Source organism: Sipha flava, unplaced genomic scaffold (genome assembly GCF_003268045.1).
Source record: "Sipha flava isolate LNK unplaced genomic scaffold, YSA_version1 1_pilon_pilon, whole genome shotgun sequence".
Lineage (NCBI taxonomy): Eukaryota > Metazoa > Arthropoda > Insecta > Hemiptera > Aphididae > Sipha > Sipha flava.
This window is the reverse complement of record NW_020272783.1, coordinates 1,382,613-1,405,846: the sequence shown is the minus strand read 5'-3', so window position 1 is coordinate 1,405,846 and position 23,234 is coordinate 1,382,613. Positions and strand designations below refer to the sequence as shown.

The 23,234-nt window shown below is 24.1% G+C and overlaps 2 protein-coding genes across 10 annotated transcripts in view; one reads left to right on the top strand and one right to left on the bottom strand.

The window, feature by feature from the left end:
- Positions 1–1,530: 1,530 nt before the first annotated feature.
- LOC112682017 (biogenesis of lysosome-related organelles complex 1 subunit 2) lies at positions 1,531–2,779 on the bottom strand. Its single transcript, XM_025552461.1, has 4 exons — positions 2,563–2,779; positions 1,985–2,115; positions 1,812–1,923; positions 1,531–1,750 (listed from the first exon to the last, which is right to left on the bottom strand). The coding sequence occupies exons 1-4, from the start codon at positions 2,618–2,620 to the stop codon at positions 1,611–1,613; spliced, it is 441 nt and encodes a 146-aa protein (XP_025408246.1). The 5' UTR covers positions 2,621–2,779; the 3' UTR covers positions 1,531–1,610.
- Positions 2,780–5,200: 2,421 nt separating this feature from the next.
- LOC112682103 (PDZ and LIM domain protein Zasp) overlaps positions 5,201–23,234 on the top strand; it is a 28,193-nt gene continuing 10,159 nt past the window's right edge. For 2 of the 9 annotated variants that reach the window (XM_025552591.1, XM_025552590.1), the window contains exons 1-8: positions 5,217–5,560; positions 19,242–19,393; positions 20,639–20,825; positions 20,897–21,042; positions 21,106–21,206; positions 21,329–21,455; positions 22,035–22,223; positions 22,747–22,846. In XM_025552591.1, the coding sequence (XP_025408376.1) occupies positions 5,453–5,560; positions 19,242–19,393; positions 20,639–20,825; positions 20,897–21,042; positions 21,106–21,206; positions 21,329–21,455; positions 22,035–22,223; positions 22,747–22,846 (1,110 nt within the window). In that variant the 5' untranslated portion in view covers positions 5,217–5,452. Of the gene's footprint in view, positions 5,561–19,241; positions 19,394–20,638; positions 20,826–20,896; positions 21,043–21,105; positions 21,207–21,328; positions 21,456–21,673; positions 21,870–22,034; positions 22,224–22,746; positions 22,847–23,234 lie in introns of all 9 variants that reach the window. The other 7 variants (XM_025552589.1, XM_025552588.1, XM_025552593.1 and 4 more) reach the window with 6 other exon arrangements.

Here is a 23,234-nt window from a genome sequence, read left to right as displayed (position 1 = left end):
AATTGTAATTATTTTAATATTCAATTAAGTAAGAGAAGTTTTAAAGGAAATCCTGTCACAAGTTTGTTTTTATAGATAAATAGGTTAAACAATTAAACAAACTATGTTATATCATAAATTAAATTAGTTCATAGTATCACAAATTATTTATTTTATACATAGTATTGTCATTAATATGAGATTCTCTTGAAATTCTTCACAAAATAAAAATTAAACATACCAAATCAAGAAATTATTGTGCATTTTTTTTTTTTAATTAAAAATTTATTTATACAATCTGTAAATATACATACATACACACACACATATATATATATATATATATATATTTTGCAATAAGTATAAGTAATGTGAGATTAGTGGTTAATATGCAGTTTTGATAGAATTCATCCAGGAACTTCATGATAGTGGACGTTTTTAATTATTTAAAAGGTCCAGATACCATTTGCATTTCAAACATCTTTTGGAATCACCTAAGATATTGAGAACATATTAATTTCAAATAAGAATATTGCAAAGGCTGAATAAATTTGTATTGAAGCATTTATTGGTAACATTTAAAATACAGTAGAACTCGTTTAAGACGCTCTCCAAGGGACTAGTTACAAATAGCGTCTTAAGCGGGAAATCGTTTTACGCGAGAACAAAAAATGTTTATTATATTTTACAATACATCCATGTTATATAGATATAAATTATATTTTTTACTTTACAGAGTGAATTATTACATTTATACTACCTATTTAAAAAAATCGTTTATCTTTTATTGTTTCAAAGTTTTGATGTTTTTTGAATACAGAAAGTTTTCAATTTTATTAAGATGATGTAACGTTTCGTCAGCGTTGTCAAAAGATGCAATTAATCTTCTTAGCTCATTAACATGATCAAGTGCATTTGTTTCTATTTGTTATTATTCGTTATCGTTATTAATAGTGAGGTATTTTTTTAAATGTTATTTAATGTATATGTATATTAGTGAGGTATTTCTTTAAATGTTATTCAATGTATATGTATATACAATATATTTTTATATGAACATCATTGACAAGACGAGCATATTATCCAGAGTTAATTACATGTTAATTGTTGTCAAAATCAAGGGACTCGTATAAATGAGCGTATTAGCCGGGAAATCATCTTAAGCAAGAGCGTCTTAAACCAGTTCTACTGTATTTATGTTTCATGGTACAACTCTAAACTAATCTTAAATAAAAATTTTATATATGCAAGCTTATAAATTAATTTTTACAATTATTTAGTATTATTTTATTTAAGATTTAGTTTATATGTTGTCATGTGTCATGTTGATAATATAGTTACTAATTCTAATTCTTGTTTTAACAAATTACAATATCGTAAATATTGATTTAAATATATACGATATATATAAATTATATAATATATATGTATAAAGTTATAAAATATTTTTTATAGTTTTTATAAACAAGTTTTTTATAAGTATTTAATTAATAATGTTCAAATTTAATAAAATTAAAAATTATTCAAACTTCATAAAAATTTGCACAGTGCTATTATATAGATATCATAATTTATTAATCAATTTTATGTAGAATTTATCACAGGCCGGAGATACATCTATTTTTTTAAGACTATTGTCGTTTTTCTAAGCTTTTATATTTAGCTTCCAATCTTCTAGCATATGCATCTAATTTAAATGCTGCTTGTTCTAGCTTTGAAACACTGTCTTCAATCTGATCAATTTGAGCAAGATATGGTTCTAATGACTTATCTGAACATGAAAAACAGTTTTAAAATATTGTAATTCATAAAAACATAAAACATTTACATACATTTTTCATTTAATTCTATTATTTGTTTCCCAACATCTGATGCAATTTGTCTATAAGATGCATATTTTTGTGTAGTTACTTTGTTCATGGTTTCCAATAATTTATAGTCCTCCTAAGTATATAAAATATTAATTTTTGTTAAAAATAACTAATTATATTAATTATAAACCAACCTCAGTTATATGAAGTTCACCCATTAAATATTCAGATGTTTTCTCAAACATTTTAGTGGATAACAAACTTAAATTTGGATCATGAGGATCATTACGTTCAAAACTACTTGTGCTTGTAGAAAGAGTAGGACCTAAAAAGTTCAAACAAAACGATTATTTTCACATTTATAGATATGTTATTTGATAATTATAATTATGTTAGGAAACTTATAATTGTAATAAGTTGTTTTAGTTAAAATTGGTTTGCACAGTAATATCGAGTTACATTTCTTTTATAGATCTAATATTTAGTATTATCAAACGATAAACAAAAATTAGTGTATCATGCCTTATGATGAACTTTTTATAATTCAGGAAATAAAGTTCCTTATCAATCAATGTTATACTATAGGCGTATATTTTATGACAAAAATCCAAATCAATGTAATTAATATATAATAAATATTTGGTAGATTTTCTGGATTAGGTGGAATGAAAATAGTATTTAAATAATACATTCAACAAAATGTTAGTGAATCCTTATATTTTTATGTATAAAAAAATGCTTAAAGTATTATGGTGAACTTTACCCATTTTACCTCTTTTGGGAGATTCATCTATACCACCGAAATCTTCAATTTTGTCTTCCTCAGACATTTTTAATTTAATTGGACACTAAAAATAAAGATTACTTAAAAATTATTCTTCTGTTAGATTAAATATAAATGTTCTTATAACGCTGTCAAATTTTTCCGAATAACGTAGCTGAAATAAAACATTAGAAAAATAATTGAAACTGATTAAAAAAACTGTTGATAGTAAATAATAAATAATAATCACAGATATGTATAATAATTATACATATCTGTGATAATAATACTGTTTTGAGATTGTAGTCACTATTTTAGTGATATGAGATAAAAAATATTTACTGATAAATTTTCAGTTGATAGTAATGAAAAAACCCTTCATCACATACTGAACCACAAACTAAAAACACTACGTCTTCGTAAATATGGCATTTATAAATCATTTCGATACGGTCATACAAATGCAAAACACGATTATTAATTCGTGTCCCTTATTCTCTGACTAATATTATTAGTAGTGGGCAGCTAATGAAGAAGTAAAAAATGAGTATACTTAATTAGATTAATAATTAGACTGTACTTATTTTAATAATTCATTTTCAATTTTTTTATAAAGTTTTCATTAGTTTAGATCCCTCCTATTACTTTCAATTGCATACAAAACATCAACATATATTATGTTGACTATGTTGATTAAAATACTGTTAAGTATTTATTACTTACCTACATATTTTAATAATGCAATTGTATGAAAAAAAATCGTGTCAAATGATACCTGCTCGATTTTCCCTCCAACATAATTACGTTGCTACAACTATAGATATAATGTCTCAAAAGACATAAATTCATTAAGTCATAATTACTTATTAGGATTAATTTTTTAATGAACCTTTAAAATTTGAAAATATTTATTTGTTTATTTATTAAATTTACGCTCAAGTACAGTATTTTAATATTTTTTTTTTTTTATACCTATTAATAAAATAAATATAATTTGGGATGGATACAATTTACAAACACTTAGTTGTATTGAGATTTAATCTATTATCTATTCACAAATTAACAAATCTATCGATCTTTATATTGTTTTTAAGTGATATTTAAGTTTCACTTTGAATCATTTTTAAAAAATTCAAGGTTTATTATTGTGGTAAAATTTATGTTAATAGTATAATAATATTATACGGTTGTTACATAACATTTCTATTCTATAATAATAATTGATATTAATTAATAATTTATCAATGAACATATCATATTTCGTCATAATCAATATTATATTTATAAGAGGACATTATTTTCACGTGGGACAAAAAATTTTTATTTCAGTACTCACATGATTTTAAAATACGATGTTTGTATACTTAATTAAATAGAATTTAATTAAGTATACAAACATCTTAAATTTCTTAAATTTCTTAAATTCTTAAATTATCTTTAAATCTCAACTCTTAAATTTAAACCTCTTTGTAATTGCCGTTCTTAGATCGAGTCCACTATTCATTTGTCTATCAACCCAGAGCCTACACTAACAAATTGCAGCAATGTATAATAGAACAATATGTATTGATTCTCCTAGGTATATAACATTAGTAACAATAAATTATAAATTAATTTACAAGTAATCTTTGCAATTACAATTATTAGACAAAAGAAGTTCAACGATGTATACATTTATTGGCAATGTTTGTCGTTTTATTGTATAACTATGTTATTACCTTCAATTCATATTGTATAATGAATAATCTCAAATATAGGTTGATTATATTGAGAATCAACCTTTTCTTAATTCGTTCTTTTTACACTTCTGTATTGTAAAATTCTAGTTTCATGTAATTTTATAAATAAGAAACATTATTTTAATTTCACATAAGAGTTTTTGAAGAAAATCAAAGAAATTGTAAAAAAAAATTACGTAAAACTCTGTGTTTCATGTTTTTACTTAAAATAACCATAAACAATGCTATCCAAAGTATAATCGATAACTATGTTAATTATAATTCATAAATTATTCTTATGTTATAAATTACATTTAATTTTTAATTAAATATAAAATACATTCTTATTTCTCAAAGCCAAGAAAGCTATTTTGATTTTGAAAAATATGCATTATTTAAGCATTGATTTTAAATATGTAATTCAAAGAAATATTGAACGTAAATAAGTTTCCTTTAAATAAATTAGTGATTTAATAGAAAAAAATTTTTTAAACAATAAGTATTATTAAGTATTAAAATAATTTACTGATATAAGTTTTTCTAGACAATAGAATTTTTTAGAAATTATCATAATTATTTTCTATCGCTATTTGACTAAAGTTTGTTAGAAATCGTTGACTAAATTGATTCAATTTAGCCATCTTGGCACCTCGTCAATATTGTGAACCTACAATGTGAAGTAAAATTAACACCTTCAAAATGGAAATTAATAGTTTAGTTCAAAGTGTACGACTCATTGGTCGATTTCAATCGATTCAATCAATTCACGCTAGATACTTCAAGCACACTGTGTATATATGCAAACGACAGCAGCTGCCCTGTCCTTCCACAACTAATGCACTTGATAACGTGAAAGAGGATATGCGCGTTGCGACCGCGTTCTCGTCAGCGCTAGCGCATTTAATTTATCTGGAGAAGTTTCAAAAATAAAACGTCGAGTTTAAACGCGCGCGCACTCACGTCTCAATCCTAGAAATGCATTAGTCTTTGCTCACGTCGGTTGCTCCCTATTATTAAAGTCGGAAAATTATTAGAGAAAATATTAAGACATAAAATATATTTTAAACAACAATTGACCATTGAAATTATTAACTAATTGTTGCCACGTTAATTTCCATCGTAACATTTATTTTATTTTTTGGTGTCTTTCGAGTTCACACAAATTATTCAACATCGTTTAAATGGCTCAATTAATTAACTTGAAACTATCCAGGAACGATAAGTCATCGCCATGGGGATTTCGGTTACAAGGCGGTAAAGATTTTGGAACACCATTACTTATACAAAAGGTAAGGAGTCAATTTTTAAATTTAATATATACTAAATAATGGTTTATATTATATTATCACATATATTACTCTCGCATGCTGTGTCGTAATTAATCGTTTATTAAAATGCAATACAACAATTATTTGCCATATTTAATTATAAATATTTATTTTGTGAATTTATATTTATATTTTTGCCTACTTTGAAAGTACTTATTTCGAGTCCAATATCTGAAAAATGTTTACATAATTAAAAATGATAGGTATCAATAAATGTACACTTTACAATAATACAATTACAATTTACTGCAACAATAATATTAATATGTTAATGGTAATTTCATATCTACGATGCTATAATATTGTATGAAAATAATGAAATTGAACGTTTGAAATAATTATATATTAGATAATAAAACATTTTATTTTAATATTTTTATTTCGACTTATTATTATTATAGTTACACACATTATATTTATTAGGTATCATACATTTAATATATACATCTAAAATAGATTTTAATATAAATAGGGTTTGCATTATATTATACTGGGATTAATTAATACAACGGCCGAACAACTGAAAAAAATTAATGTGATTGGATTATTCAGAAAATATATTTACTATTTTTGATTTATAAATCATTACAATAGATAAAAACTTTACAAATAAAAGCTTAAATGCTGTTTAAATTATAAGTATATGATTATATAAATTTAAACATATATATTTTCATATGATATTTGAAAGTACAGTAACTTCATTTTTTAAATTTCTTTATCAGGTACATTTTTTTTAAAATTGGCTTTCAAATAATTTTTTATAATTGCTTATAATATGCACTGTTTTGTAGACTTACATTTTGTGTTATTTCTTAAATAATTAAGAACTCAATAATGCCTAAAATGTAAAAATATTTATTATACTCGTATATCTAGGCCTAGAACAAAGTTGTAATTAATGATACTTAGAGTATAATCTAGATAAAAGAAAAACCTAATTACTTACATGTTATGTATGTTCTGCATTTTTAAAACTGTAATTTTTATTAATTAAAATTAAAACATATAAATAAACGCAAATACAATTACCTGATTTAAAATATTTGGAAAGTTAAATTGTTATTACCGAAATTTATTCAAGTTCTACAGACTCATTAATTTATATGATGTTATTGATTTTACGTTTTAATAAGTCTTTGTCCTCATGATTTGTGATACATTTCTAAATCAAGATGTTACTGCGTTACTTTATCCAATATAAATTCCATTCAAGAAAATCCAATGTATTGAGCCTATTCCATCAGTATAAGTTACCACATGACTATCCAAGAGTATAGAGTATTTTCTATTTATGTATCTGTACGTATTTTGGCCTTCTCTAATTTGGGCAAAGTTCCCACTGTTACAAGATGTTCGCTTGTTATATATTCTAGACATTAATTTGCAATTAACCCAATTATCCATTACACATCTGTAAAAATGTATCTCCTTGTATTAAAATTATATATTTCCGAGCCATTATTGATGTGAAACTGCGAGTGTAAACTTTATGGTCCAGAGGAGTTGCATGGATAATTATCTTAGATGCAGCGTACTGGTTTGGCAGCGAAGCAGAAACAAAAAAAAATCCTAAAAATCTATTATGCCCGTGATGACATTTGCGACTCTAGTAAATCACGATTCTCCCACGATTACAATGACCCCGTAGGCTGTATTAGATGTATCTAAATAATATTAGACATGCATATATATATGTATATGTAAATATAATTCAACATTAGGTCATATCACAGCACGGTTGGTCATTATAGATAATTGAAAATAAATGCAAAATAACTATTATATTTTGCTATTGATTAAGGATGTTGAAAACATTCACTCCTTGTACCTAATCAATATAATGCGTTTTCGGTTTATCATTTGTATTTTGTATACCATATTATGTATAAATATGAAACATTTTATTTAAATTTATAAAATGAATATGAATATATTTGTACATTTATTCGGTATATTTGCATTGAATAATATTTAAAAATATATAGAAAATGCAAGAAGATTTTTGATACAAAAAATATAGCCTATAATATTTTACTTTAAACAAATGTAAAATTATGTACTATTATTAATATAATATTATAATATATTAATATTTTTTATAATTATAATTTTAAGATTTTTATTGTTTAAATATTCATTTAAAAATGGTTAAGCAAATTAATATTTTGCTTAAAATATTTTCTAGCTCGATAAAAGTCCATAATAAATAGTTTACCAGATTATGAAGGCATATCTATTATAATAAAAATAATTTCAACCTATGTTCATTCGCAAATGGCTTAACACTTGTTTAAATAACACTTGTTTATAATATTATCATTAGGTTGACATTATTTACTCGTCATGGAAAATAAAAACTTGCTAATACGGTCGATGTTTTACATCTATAATATTCTGAAAAATATTATTTAACTTAGTATTCAAACGTTTTTGTAATTTAATATCTTTTCGTTTTTAAAATCTGTAAAAATGTTTTGGCATATGTTAACAAATAAATATTAGTGTAATAAATATTATTAAAAATTACTTAATCAATAATTTTTTAAAGGAAAATATGTACATGTTAATATAAACTAGTATACCCATTGCGAAAATTCGCAATAGATAATTTATTTATATAATAAAAAGTATAGATGCAATCGAATCAATACATAAATAATACATTATTCAAATATATGTTCCGCAACATTAGGATAGACTATATATGAGAGGGTGTAATTATTACATGAAATTATTTTACAGTGCTTCTTTCTAGACAATATTAGCTAATACAAGTAATAATATTAGTATTGTTTGTGAGTTGTTTGTTGTTATATAACTGGGTAAGAGCCAATGAGAATGAAGTATTTGGAAAAGTTAAGAGTAAAGTTGATTATGCACACGTAACTTTTCTTAAACTCAACGAATTTTAGCAGTTAATAGTTTAAAAGAAAGAGCATGGTCCACTGAGTATTCTTAGACTTATGTCAACAGCCTAAATTTATTAGAATTATAGTTATAGAGGTTTGAGTGTAGAAAAATATTGAAAAAATTGAATATAAAGTTGATTGTGCACGCATAATTTTTTCTCAAACTCAACGAATTTAAACAGTTAATAGTTAAAAAGATAGAGTTTGATCCACTGAGTGTTCTAAGATTGAAACGATCAAGATCCATTCATTAGAAGAAGAGTAAGAGAATTCAAATTGTTTGAGTAAAAGTGTCCCATAAGAAATGTACAGGGCAAAATCGCATTGGTGGGAGTTGAGTAAATTTCAATGATTGATGACATATATGTATCTTTTAAGAAATACCTTTCATTTAGAAAAAAAAAAATGAAGAAAATCAGCTGGATAGAATAGCCAGACGGACTAACTTTAATTTTCATACATTTTTTTAATATTTAAGATATATATATATATATATTAATATAAATGTGCCCACACATAAATGTACCATATTAGCACATTTTAAACTATAAGTAGATTTACGATTTATTTACTTATGTTTGAGAAAGCAAAATTACAATAAAAAGGTTTCTTTTCTTGTAAAATCTAACAATTTTAAAATTATTATCTTTTATAAGACACCGAAAACAGTTTTTACAAGTGGTAATACATTGTTCCAATAAATATATGTGATATTTACTAATAAAATTTACAATCAGTGATAACAATTATCTTTAAAAATATTGTACTTTAGTACAATTTATAATTTATTTTAAATTTGAACAGGAATAAATGTCTAGAATTTTAATTAAATCAACTTAAGAGATATTAAGTAAAAGAAAGAAAGTAAAGTAAAGAAAGTAAAGCATTAGTTGTATATTAATGAAGTTTATTTTACTGTCCTATGTATCTTATATTGATACACATATAATGTACAAGTTTTATTAAATATTCACGGTATTCATATTAATTAAAATAATAATACGAAAAATGTTATAGCGATGAATAAGTTAGAATAATTTCCTGTCAATATAATGTATAACAACGCTGATTGAGGACATTTTAAAGACGTGCTTTCCGGTTAGATGAGTTCATCTTTTTGTCCAAATATATAACCTACTATACTATTAAAATAATCAGCAATTTTCATTGTAATATTGTAATAATATGTATACAAATGAACAGTTTATATCTTATTACAAAATATATTATTATTTTAAATATGTCGAAGAAAACACATACTAATATTAAATTTTATATTTATACATAATATATTTGAATATTCAATAAAATGTAGGGTAGAGATTTCTTAATATTATTCAAATTATTAATTAAAGAATATAATATATAACTTCCATTATTTAGTAATGAAGCATTAAAAGTTTTTGCTTTAATTGTTATGTTTATTATATGTATGAGTTAAAAGAGGTGTACATTTAAAAAGGGCATTTCGAATAATAAATTTATTCGAATTACAGTAATTTTAAAACCACGTAATTTTACATTACTTTTATTATGATAGAATAGTGGATTTTGTTTAGGTTTTTAGATAGACAAAAAATAATCTATTTTTATTATTTGTGTGCCTTCATACATTATAAAAGACATTTATCAATCAAACATAATAAAATATTCTAGAATAATTTATCTTCAATCTTCGGAAATATTTTACATTATAATCATTTAAATTTTAACTTAGGTTTATTATTATATATGTACATGGTAAATATATTGTCTATAATCCATTATGTATTATGAAACACAAATCATGTATTCGCCTAGGCTTATAAATATTATTTGAACTTAATAAACATTGTTCATCATATATTTTCTTTTTAAAATCTAACACTAATTCTTAAAGATATGTTTTGAAATTCTACCTCTATGGTTTTATAATCATTTTTTATTCTCACACTGTATTAATAGTTTTAATTTTCGAGGATTTATTGGTTGATGTAATTGAAACTCATTTCTGTTTCTATTTGGAACGTTTCTACAGATGGTTTAATTTAAAAAAAATACTAATTGTAAAAATCGATCTGTATAATTCATGTAAGATTTTTTTTTTTTTAAACTTAAACAAGTTATAAATGTTAAAATGGTGTTTAGTATCTACCTAATATGGTTCTTATATGACTATTTAATAATTATCTATACCTAATATAAATAATATAATAAACAATTTTCGACGCGTTCAGTTACAAATAATATGCATTTTTACCAAATCTATATTTACCTAATATGTTTCATGAGCAGTTTAAATATTATAGACATCGTTATTTATTAATAATAATGATTATTATAAAAATTTAAACTATTTAAAATCATACGTTAGACGTTTAATATAAATTATTTCAATTTACGATCAAAACATAAATGAAGTTTGTCAAATATATAAAAATTTATAAGAATAATGTAATGTTTAAAAATCTACTGCGTATTAAGAAGTAACATGCTGTAATATTTTGAAGGTTTGCAATTTATATTACCCTTTTGATATCACTCTGTCATCCATGATCACTATTATTAATTTAATGAGTTTGTTTGAAAAATAATATTGGCTAACAATTCTTAAGTATTTTTAATAACTAAAACAATTTTTATTTCCTTGGTTTCTTAATTAATAGTTAATTATATAAAGTTTAATGTATTAGTGTGTATTTAAACATGTCTAAAAACAGTATATTGTTAATTAATTTAAAAACATACTAGCATATTATGAAAAAATAATTATTTTAATAATTTCAACTCTTCATAATAAAGTTTTATTATCAAATGAAAATAGATTAAAATCTATATACATTAAAATACTATTGAATTACGATATTTTGTATTTGAAACTTTTTATTAAAATACTATTTATTTTTTATCTACATAATATATTACTATGAATTATTAAAATCGTATAAATTTAACATTCTAAATAATTATAAATTAGATATAAAGTTAATTTTAAATGTTTCGGAAATATTTTTTTTGGGTTAAAGTTATTATTATTAAGAAAAAACAATTCAGAACGGTTCATGTTCAGGGAGTATTGCCAAATAGTGATGTGTGCACAAAAATTCGTTTTGGCAAAATAGTGTTCATAGTTAATAGATCATATTATAATATTACTTAATTTAATTTAGCAACTTTAAAACTTAGAAATATATAGCTGCGTTTTCATTGTTTATCAAATTTTATAAACGATTTGTAAGCATCTGCTATTCCTGTATAAAAACTCCATTAATGTTAAATAGTCATCTATTCAGTCGATTAAATATATAAATAAATCCAATAATAAAATGAATTTGGTCATCATTTTAAGAACCAAATATATATAAATAACATTTGGATTTAATGAGACCAAAGATAGGTTTATTCCTTTTTAAGGAAGCATCATATTTAAAATTTTGAATAGGTTCAATTTAAAGATGTATTATAAAAAAAAGGCTTAGTATACAGCTTTATTATTTAAACTATTTGTATGTTGTAAATAAGAAATATATTTGATTTATTATTAAATGCTAAATATGGAGATAATATGAACACGTTTATCGGTTTAAAGGTACCTAAAAAGTGAATCCGTAATTTATTTGACATTTAAGTTAGTATCCTTAGTAATAGATTTAATTTTTAAGATATCTAGCATAAAATGATATTGTATATAATTCAAAAAATGTACGAATTAAATTTAAATTTAAAATCTAATACACGTTAAAACTGTAAAATGTTTATAACAACACTTTTTAAGAGTCTAAATAAATTCAGTTTTTAGATTTATTACAATGAAATTTAAGCAAGTAAATACTTTATTAATATAGTTCGAGTTAAATGTTTAGTTACATTTATATTTTATTATGTTTGATTGAAACATTAATATTAAAATAATGAAAAATTAAATTAAAGTTTAGAATTATTAAATGGTTTATACTTGTAAATTAAATAATAAATAAATAAACAGTTTATGTACACAAATAAATAAATAAATGATTAGCCTAAAGTTTTTTGTTAATTACGGCCGGTTTTAAATAAAAAATTCATCATTAGGTTATATACAAACTTAATAACATCACGAAATATTAATATGTTTGAAAATTTAATTTAGTTATAAGATTACTGAAATAAATGATAGGTTAAGGTCAATAACAATAAAATATAAAGATACCATCCTACCGTAACTCGGAGTTAATTTTAAATTATTATTTGCATCGTATGTAAAATAAAAAATTACATAGTGGACGGACATTTTTACTTGTATTGCCAACAATCCTAAAAATAAAATATTTTAATTTGGTCAAGCAAAACCAAAGTTTTAAATTATTATAAAGCACTTTATTTTTTTATTTTGTATTTATGTTTAAATTACTTACATCCATATATAATATAGAATTCATATAATATTAATATATTTCGTGTTAGTTATTACACTGGCACAAAATTATTATACGAGAAGTCAGACTTGTTAAATTAAACTTGACTATTATTAAACTTTTTGTGTTATTAAATATTATCATTACTTATTAAAATTATGTAGCATTTGAATAGGTGTTCGGCACGTTGGTTTTATTATCTACCGACGATAAAGTTCTCTCGGTGTCGAAATCGCATTAAATTTTCGGTTAAAATATTATTTTACGTGACTCATTTATAAAATATTAAACAAATTGTTAAGAAACCGTGACATAATTCGATGTATTCCAAAACATTATTGTATGCTTGATAGTTGTTTATTATTTTTTAATTAGATGAGCATTAAGCTAATACATATAAAATTGTATGGAAAAACTTTGTTGTTGAACACATATCAAGTGTTTTAGATTTAATTTGGTGAAAAAAATCCGTGGTAAATAATGTTAATAATTTATAGTAGTTTATTTAATTCAAGTTAGATAAAATGTATAAGTCTTAAATACTAAATGATTTCATAAAAATTTCTTTGAATTTCAATACTGTTATAGATAGGTGAAACATTAATTTTATAAGTTAAACAAAAATAATGACATTGGATTTTTAAAAACAATGAAGTACCTACACGGAGTATCCAATAGATATGTATGCAAATCTAGGTTTTTAATTTTTTTTTATTGGAGATTGAAATTTAGTTTTAGTACACAGCATACCAATATTAAAACACTATTATAAACCTATTGAACAATGGACATGTACATGTGTATTATCAATTGTAATGTAAGTGATATAACCGACATTCGTTATTCATATTATGTAATGTCTAAAAAAATGGACTGTTTTTTAGTTGTTTTACTGCTTAAAATAAAAACCTACGAAATATTTTAGTAAATCCTATAAAGATAAGATACATATTAATCCGTTAGTTTTATTATTATAATTTTTAATTTTTCCTTATTTTATTATAAGATTTTTTATTTTACATAGGGTATACAATTTATCACATTATAGTTTTCTAATTTTTTTATAAGTTATATAGTTCTTATCAAAGTATTGTATAAAGCAATTTTAACTGATTTTTTAATTTGTTTTATATATTTGCACTTTTTAAGAATATCATTTGAGAATTAGCTTTTATTCAACTTTTTATTAAATTATAATTGTTTAATTCATTTATTATATCTTCAATTTACTAAATTATTTATTAATTAAGTATCTTTTTCAAAAAAAAAAAAAAAAAAACTATGCTAATAAATGTTGGCTTAAACTTCCCATTTATAATTTTTTGTAGTTAATGTTTTTAACATAACTTTTTCTCAGTCTATTTCTTTAATTTCATTTATAGTACGTAAATAAAATATATTTTCATAATATAAAATTAAACGAGAACTTGCTAAATAAAAATGAGCTTGAGCTAACAAAAATATAAAATCATTTTGAAATAAATGTATGCAGATTAATTAAATGTATGTAAAATATTATTCTTCATGGAGGATAAACTATTGATTGCGATACGACTGAAAAATTAATTTTAATAATTTTTTCTATTTATTTTATAAATGTTTACAAACCATATCAACTAGTTTTAATTTACCGTCGACTGAAAATTTTTTTGGACATTTCCAGTAATATTCTATTTTGTAGTGTACATTTCAAATTTTTCTCTACAACAGTTAATTTATTCTAAAGAAAAATATACAAATTTTTCGATAATTATTATTAATATTGTGTGGGGAAAATTATCTTGTATCAAGATACCGAAAAATATTTTGTGGGTATTGTGGAAGTATCAAATATTTTTTTAGTTCAGTATAATGTAATTCACTTTCCCTTATAGTGGCACTTAGAGCTTCGTTACTAACTTCAAACAAAATTTAGTTTTGGTTTCGGGACTTTCATTTCTCTCCTTTTAAGATTACTTATAGAAGTATAGTGCTATGCCATATTATAGAGGTAATTAAATATTATCTATTGTCAGTTAAGTAGCGTTTTTGCAAACAAATTTCTTTTACTTTTAGTATTTCATTAACTATGATAAAATGAAAATTTATAGCATTTAGACTATTTTGTTTTTACTTTGATTTTAATTGTAACCTGTTATGTAGTTTAAAAATGTCATATTTTGTTGTTTTGGAAACTAGCCAATTACGTATTTGACCTAAAATCAAAAACAGCTGTTGTTGCCATTTGCAACAATAATAAAACTATTGATTATGAGAAATTTTCCAATTAAATATTCTTAATTTATAGATTTGTTTTATACCATTTATGCCCAATTAATAACTAATATATGCCCAAAGATTTTTAATATGATCCAAAATTGTATTTGGAAGTTTAAAATATTACATAAATTAATTATACAAGTTAAAAATAATCTCAAAAATGTCTAGGTGATCTTAATTAAGCGTTGAAATTAAATTATGTGTTAAAATGTGAATTATCAATAAATAAAAATTAGACCTTGCTGATTATTCTAAATTAAAATGGTGTTTTTATTCAAATTAAATAGGTTTAAATATATTTTAGCAATCAAAAGATAATATCAACGCTTTTTCAGTCGATAAATAATATTTTTAAGTATTATTTTGGTAATTAAGTTTTAATCCACCTATTATTAATGTATTCATATTTTCATATTCATTTTTATAATATATGTAAATTATGTTTAAGGGTTGGTTACGCCAATATTAAAGTAGTTGTTAATACATGCAATGAATTGGATGACCACGATGGACACTCAAAGTTTAAAATTTTAATAATTTTTGTACACGGAAATTATATATTATACACATTTTTAATATTTTTGTACAATAAAAATCATTTTAAGTTCGCTTATTATTAAAATATTCTGATTTCAAAGTATATAAAAATAAAATATATGACAGAATGATTAGTCAAAATTAAAATAACTAATCATATCTGCTCAACAATGTAGGTACATAGTTATGATTTACGTGACTTATATAATGTGTTCATGTGCTAATATTTAATATTTCGTTGAATTCATCAAATACAACGATTCACGTCATGGTTCTTATATCAATAACGATCAGCATCTGTAGAGTATCTGACAAACTGTCAGGAAAACATGGCATATTAGTGCATGCAAGATACAGTACTTAATAGTAGTAATAATAATAATATCTACGGCAATAAGCAACAATGGTATAGTTAAGTTTCGGTACGCATTATCACGAGAACAATAGACGTTTAATTACGTGCTGAGTACAATATGTAAATACTCAAACAATATTGAAAGTATTTTTTTTTTTTACAATCAGCAAAGCTAAACGAAAGAATTTTTTTTCGTTTCTTTAACGCACGGTGTTTATGTGTTTAATTATTTAGAATATGCTTAGTAATCTATAGGGTATTTCAAAAAGAACGCAGGATTTAAATATGTTATAAATTAAATTTATTTATTTAAAAAAAAACATAACAAATATATCATTCTCTTCAAGAGAAATTGAGGTTTAACAGTGAAAAACAATATCGGGTATATGACCCTGCCTACTAGCCCTACAGGCGATTATTATTTTTATAAAATTTACCATCACTGAATAACACATTGCCCCATCAAGTTCGTTGTGGACACGACGAATTTCTTGCTTAAGTTCCAAGACATTTCGAACTTTGTTCTGGTAAACTCGTGACTTAGTGGTATCCATATAAGAAAAAATCACACGGCGTCAAGTCGCAAGATCAAGGTGGGTAGCTTTGGTCACGCAACGAGATTAGTCCGTCCGGGAACTTCTTATGGAGCAGAGGGATTATTTCTCTTGAAGTGTGACTAGATACTTTACCAGTATTTAATTTCTTCCAGCAGAGAGTAAAATTGAAATAATTTATTACGAATACCTATATATGAATAATATAATTAAAATAATATTATGTGAATTTTTGTTTGCTTACTAGGTGTAGTTTTCAAACTAATACAAATATACTATTTAAAAAAAATAATATATTTTACATGTATATTTATTTCAATATTTTAACATATTTACATATATACATTGATAAATAAATTATATATATAGTATATTATTTATAATAATTATCTTATACATATTTTTTTTATTTTACCGCAGGTATTTATCCCGAATCTTTTAAACAAATACATTTTTTATTTTTTTATTTTACCCAAAACGTCTGCACTATAATTATTTATTGAAATTAAAAATACATAGAAAGTGATGGATGATGGATATCTACATAGTATATAATAGTCTATAAGACTAGTATTGCTCATTGAAAATATCGTTTTGTCAAATATTATTCATGGAAAGTATAATTTATTTACAGACATATAACTTATTTTTCTCAACACTTTTCTTATGTTTCTATGTAATGGTACGTTTTAAACGTATATTATAGTAAAAATACAAGATCTAAATGTCCATTGTATGATGTCCGTTTTTTAAATATCCTCGTAATGTTTGGTTTTACATTTTAAATCGTATTTTTTTTTATGGAGACTAGCTTCGAGGTAAAAACATTATGATAATGAAGTCGCATACCACAGGGTGACATAGCCCCATTTTAAAAATCACGTTTTTCTTTGATTCACCTACAAAAACTATATTATAATAATTAGTTAACAATACATTACCAATAAAAACCACATACTTCTGAGCAACTATAATTGTTCCATATCATACATTTATCTGTTAGCAGTTGGAAAAAGTTAGTTGTCAATAAGTATATAATGTATACATTTTAACTATTCTTATTTAAAAACAATTGAATTATATATTAGTAACGTGCCCATGAAAAATATTAAATATAAATAGATATCTTTTTGTTCGAGTATTTATACATTTCAGGTTTTTTATTTGAACTCACTCCAAAGTCAAACATTTGTCTAGAAACTATTTTTAAATTTGTTTTTTTCAGCCTCATAGTTTTTTCAGACCCATCGCAATTTTATTATAGTTTTATTTAATTTAATAAAAATACATATACTTTAACTTTTTAGTACCCTGCTCTATCATACAACCAGTATAATGTCCATTTATCATATTCAGTGAACCACTAGACGGTAAATATTAAATCAAGTGTACATCTATGTATATACTTGTGCATTTATTTTATTTTTACTAAAACTTAAGAAATAAAAAGTAATGTAACATAACTTATTTTCAACTATTTTTTTTTATTTAATTTTCCATATAATTTCATAATATATAAAATAGTAATATGTTATGTATATGGATTAGACCTAAGAAAATATTTAAAATATTGATATTCTGTATAATGCCCTTGCTTAGATGCAAATATCAATAATCAATTTTGAAGACGAGAATGATTGTCGAAAAAAAATAATACTGATCTAAATTATTTATTTGATTCATTTTATTTAATTTGAAAACTAACCCAGTACTTACATTTTTTTTCAAACTTAGTTGTTATATACCTTTTTTTTTTTTTTTTTTTAAATAACCGATAACTGTTATTTATGTCACATTTCTTATCTATTGATCATTATACGTTTACAGTAATTCAGTAAAGGAAAGAAAATCTTTTTTTGTAAATAAATAAAGTAAAAACTTCTATTGTATTAATATTCGTTTTATTCAGAATTTAAAAATTACAATTAAATTAAAGAAATTATCTACTCTTCTGATCATCCGACTATAATCTAAAATTAATATAAAAATTAATATTTTATGTTATTTTTAAACATAAAGATGATTGAAACTATGGTTAGATAGATCATGATAGATATATAGTTAGATTATTGAATATGATTGAGAATAATATGAGGATTGTTGGTGTGTTAGTATGGGATGTAGAAAATCGAGACCATTGGAGGCTTAGCATAAGGGTGGCTGACTCAAAATAGTTGAGAGAAAGGCAAAAAAAAGAAGAAGATGTTATTTTAAATAAATTACTATTGAATTATACGTGAGTCTACGCTCAGGGACGTATTTAGAAAGAGCGAGAGAGTAACATCGCCTCGAGCTGCAAATTTTTTCGGAATTAAGGGGCGGCATCATTTTATTGTAATCATAATCCATCATCCATTTTCATTTGATCAAAACATTTTAAGATTTTTCATAGCAACTACGATTTGCGATTTTTATTTTCGTGATAATATTATCCAAAATTTATCGCGTAAAATCTATAGTCAATAAATATTATCTTTCTTATCTTTCTAACGGCAAAATAAACAATAGCTTCATCTTAAAAAAGTCAGACACCTTAAACGTATCAATGTATAAATTATGAGAACTTTGCTGACCAATATCCATAGTCCACGGACGTCACATAATACAATAATACAATCAATAATATTAACTGTACATTGTGTTTGGTTTTAGGTGAATTTTGGTAGTTTAGCCGAGAAGGCTGGTCTTCAAGTAGGTGATGCCTTAGTCCAGGTCAATGGCCAAGATGTATATGATGTGAAACACAAAGATGCTCAAGATATTATCATCGGAGCTGGAAATTCATTCGAAGTCACCATACACCGGTAAGTCACAATTGTGACAATATTCATTTGAATCATATAACTGAGTCATACTCTCATATCGTAAATCGTATGAATTTATTACGTCACTCATACATTTGGTCCAGAAAATGTCAGGAAACTATGTTGAATCACACCGAACGTGACTAATATAAAATAATTTTTTAACATAATTCTTACACAATGATTCTCAAATAGTGGATCGCAAAGCTAAGCTAGTATGGCATTATTTACAAATAACAAGTTCATAACACGATGGATAAAAACATAGTATATATTGATAAAATATTAAAATTCTATTTTGGTAGGTCAAACGAAATTAATACTTTAATCATGTAATTTGCCATAAAAATGGCAATGGTTATGTTATAATAAAGACACTTTAAATTAATAATTAATTTAGTTGGAATGAACTCCAGTATTGAGAACAAATTATTAAAAAAAAAATTAAATAAAAATATCCGTAATATGTTATGATAAATTAATAATTAAAATAATATGATTGAATACCTTCTAAGTTTTTTTTCATGTAACATACACCTACGATAGTTTTTTGGATAGAGTCCAAGTAATTAATGTCTGGAAATATATTTTGTTTGATTATATTTCCAAAGGGAAGTAACTTTAATGACTGTGGTCAAAAATTTTTTTTTTATGTAGGTATCTCTATAAATGTTCATTTTTTCATATCATAGCCAAGTGTAAATAAATTACTGGAAAGGAAATACGAGTATACCATAATAATAAAAGTTGTAAAATGTACACACACATAACGTGAACGTTTATATTTTTCATTCAAAATAAAGTTTCACAAAATCGACTTTATAGAAAATAACTTAACTTAAAAATACATTAAGAGTAAATTATATTCCATGTACTCAATATGGAAAATGTCAAACTATGTAAAAATCTAAATAGATAAATAATAAAATATATTTCAACAGTATTTTTAGATTATATAATACAGAAATATATCGTTGAATTATTAATTATTAATTATTAATTATTATTAACGAAATTTAATTATTTATTATTATATAATAGTGTTAAGAATCATTTAAATTAAATTTCAAATTGTATAATATAGTTACATGACTATATATTAAATGTAATCAGGAATTTACTCTTAAACTTCACACGAATTTCTATAACTATAATTTTTTTTTTTTGTTATGTACTTATACGTAAAAAAAAAGTAAAGAACCTATTAACTACATACATAAACATTAACTACTATTTGTGTTTTAGTGGTGGATTAAGCTCATGGAAACCTTCAGTTACACCCGTGGGACCAAGTCCAGTGTCCAATCGTTTCTCGCAATCTCCACAGCCAGTGACAAAAACTTCATTAGCCAGAGTTGGCCCACCATCTCCTGCAATTGGTACCGGACATAATGCTGTTACACGGCCTTTCAGTGGAGCTTCATCACCGAAAGTAATACAAATTTATTAAGAAAGCCACATTGATTTATGAGCGTCTTTAATATGTTTAATACGTTCATATAGGTTGCAAATGGATACAACAATGATTCTGGAACTGTTAAAGCTATTGTTAATAAACAGTATAATACACCAGTAGGAATTTACAGTGAAGAGAATATCGCCGAAACACTTACAGCCCAAGCTGAATTATTAGCCGGAGGAGTATTGGGGTTGGTAGATCTTTAACTTTTTTTTAATTTTTAACGTAAGTTTACTAATAAAATTACTTGTAGAGTGAACTTCAAGAAAAATGAAAAGAATTACGAGGCCAGCAATAGTGAAGTACTTAAAATGGTGCAAGAAGCTGATAAACAACCGAAAGATATAGAATCAGGTAAAAAAAAAAAAGAATAATTTGATCGCAGTATAAAAACAGCGTTATTTAAAAAAAAAATCAATTCAATGACTATGTTGTATACGTTTTTTTAAAACGTTTACAATGTTCCATTAATGCAGAAGTTAACCAAAGCGTTGTCGACCCGATAATCAAAACTGCTACGCGGCATGTGTCCGCACCAGAACCAAAAGCACCACAAAGCGCTCCTAATCAAAATATTTGCGCAGATTGTGAGAGACTTATCGTGTAAGTTATGAGAAATATTATGTATTGTGCTTGGTGCTTATGGTGACGCTTTAAAAAATATTCTATAAGTATTCGGATAAACTCTTGATTTTAAATATACTGTATTATAATTTGTATCCGGTGTTACTTTTTCAAACAATTTAATTTTGAAAACTGCCAAATTCGATTTTGTTCGAAATTGAAATAACTATGAAATTGATTTTATTTTGAAAAAATAGACCTTCAAGCGAAATTCGCATATTTCTCGGCTGCAAGCCATGCGATAGGGGGCCGTGCTACGTCACCACGTTCCATGACACCTATAGCAGCAGCTATAAACATGCCAGAACAACGAGATCCTTATTTGGGTTCTCCTTTTAAAGAAGTGGAGAATAATATGCCTGTTGAGTGCAACGATTGCAGAAAAGACATTATGTAAGATTCGATGGACTTTCCTCGGTCATTTTCAAACCAGAACCTAAATACCTGTACCCAAGTCACATTTATAGCAGACTAACATGCGTAGCACTAATATCTTTTGGATTTATTGATTATTGTTTGTCAATTTCACTATAAATAATTGGTTAAATTTTTATTTAGCGGAGTTTTTGTACGCATCAAAGATAAAAGTTTGCACGTCGAATGTTTTAAATGTGCTACATGTGGATCTTCATTGAAAAACGTGGGCTATTTCAATATTAATAACAAACTGTACTGCGATATTCATGCAAAAATGGTGGCCAAACAAAACCCACCAGCGCCGAATTTGGAACCCGTTACAGTAGCACCGTAGGTTATGAAAGTATTCTGCGTTTTTTTTTTTTTTTTGTGGAAAAAATAATTTGAACATTTGTTACGCCTTAAAATTTTTGTTACAATTTAATATTGATGTACACATCAATTCACTAATAAAAATCAAAAAATTATATATATATAGTGAGGTATAAATATGAGGTATTTATCTATTCATGTAATTCACAATTACATTTTTCCAAATTTAAAATTTTATTCACAAATAATGTTGTTTATTATGTAATTTATTTTTTACAGTTAATTAATTTCATTAATAATTTTAATTTAAGTAAATAATGTTTTATAATATTTTTTAATTTATTTGAATTTATTCTATTTAATTATTAATGCTGTATTACTATATACAATTTAATAATTAATAGTTAATTCCATAGATACTAATTAATCAAAATTATTAAACGATTAATAACCCATTTATAAATACTCAAAAATACATATTATTCTATTTAATATAATAAAAGCTATAAATTTATTTTAATTCCTTTTTTATTTTTATTAGAGGCTCTCGTCCACCATCAGGCTCTTTCAATGTAATAACATCTAAACCGAAGGAAGCTCAATCACCACAACCCAGCACTTTATCACCAATACCATTCCACGTAAGAAATGTATTTAAATATCAAATATTATTAAATTTAAATTATAAAATATAGCAATATAGGTAATTAAAAATAGTTGAACACAAATTGTAATATTGTATTGCTTATTTTTGAGCGTATTATGGGGTTAGTTAGCGATTCAAAAGAAGACTTTTTAACAATCTATTCAATTCAATGAGTTCTACCACCTAACTACATCCAACAAACATATGATACCAAAAGTACATATGGGGCTTAAATGACCTTAGTCACAGTCCCCCATCATTAGAAAAAACATAAAAATGTATTTTATTTTTATGTAAATATTAAATATACTAAAATTATTTTAGTATTTAGTATATGGTTATTTATCTCTAATTCAAAATGTTTATAATATAACATATTTTTA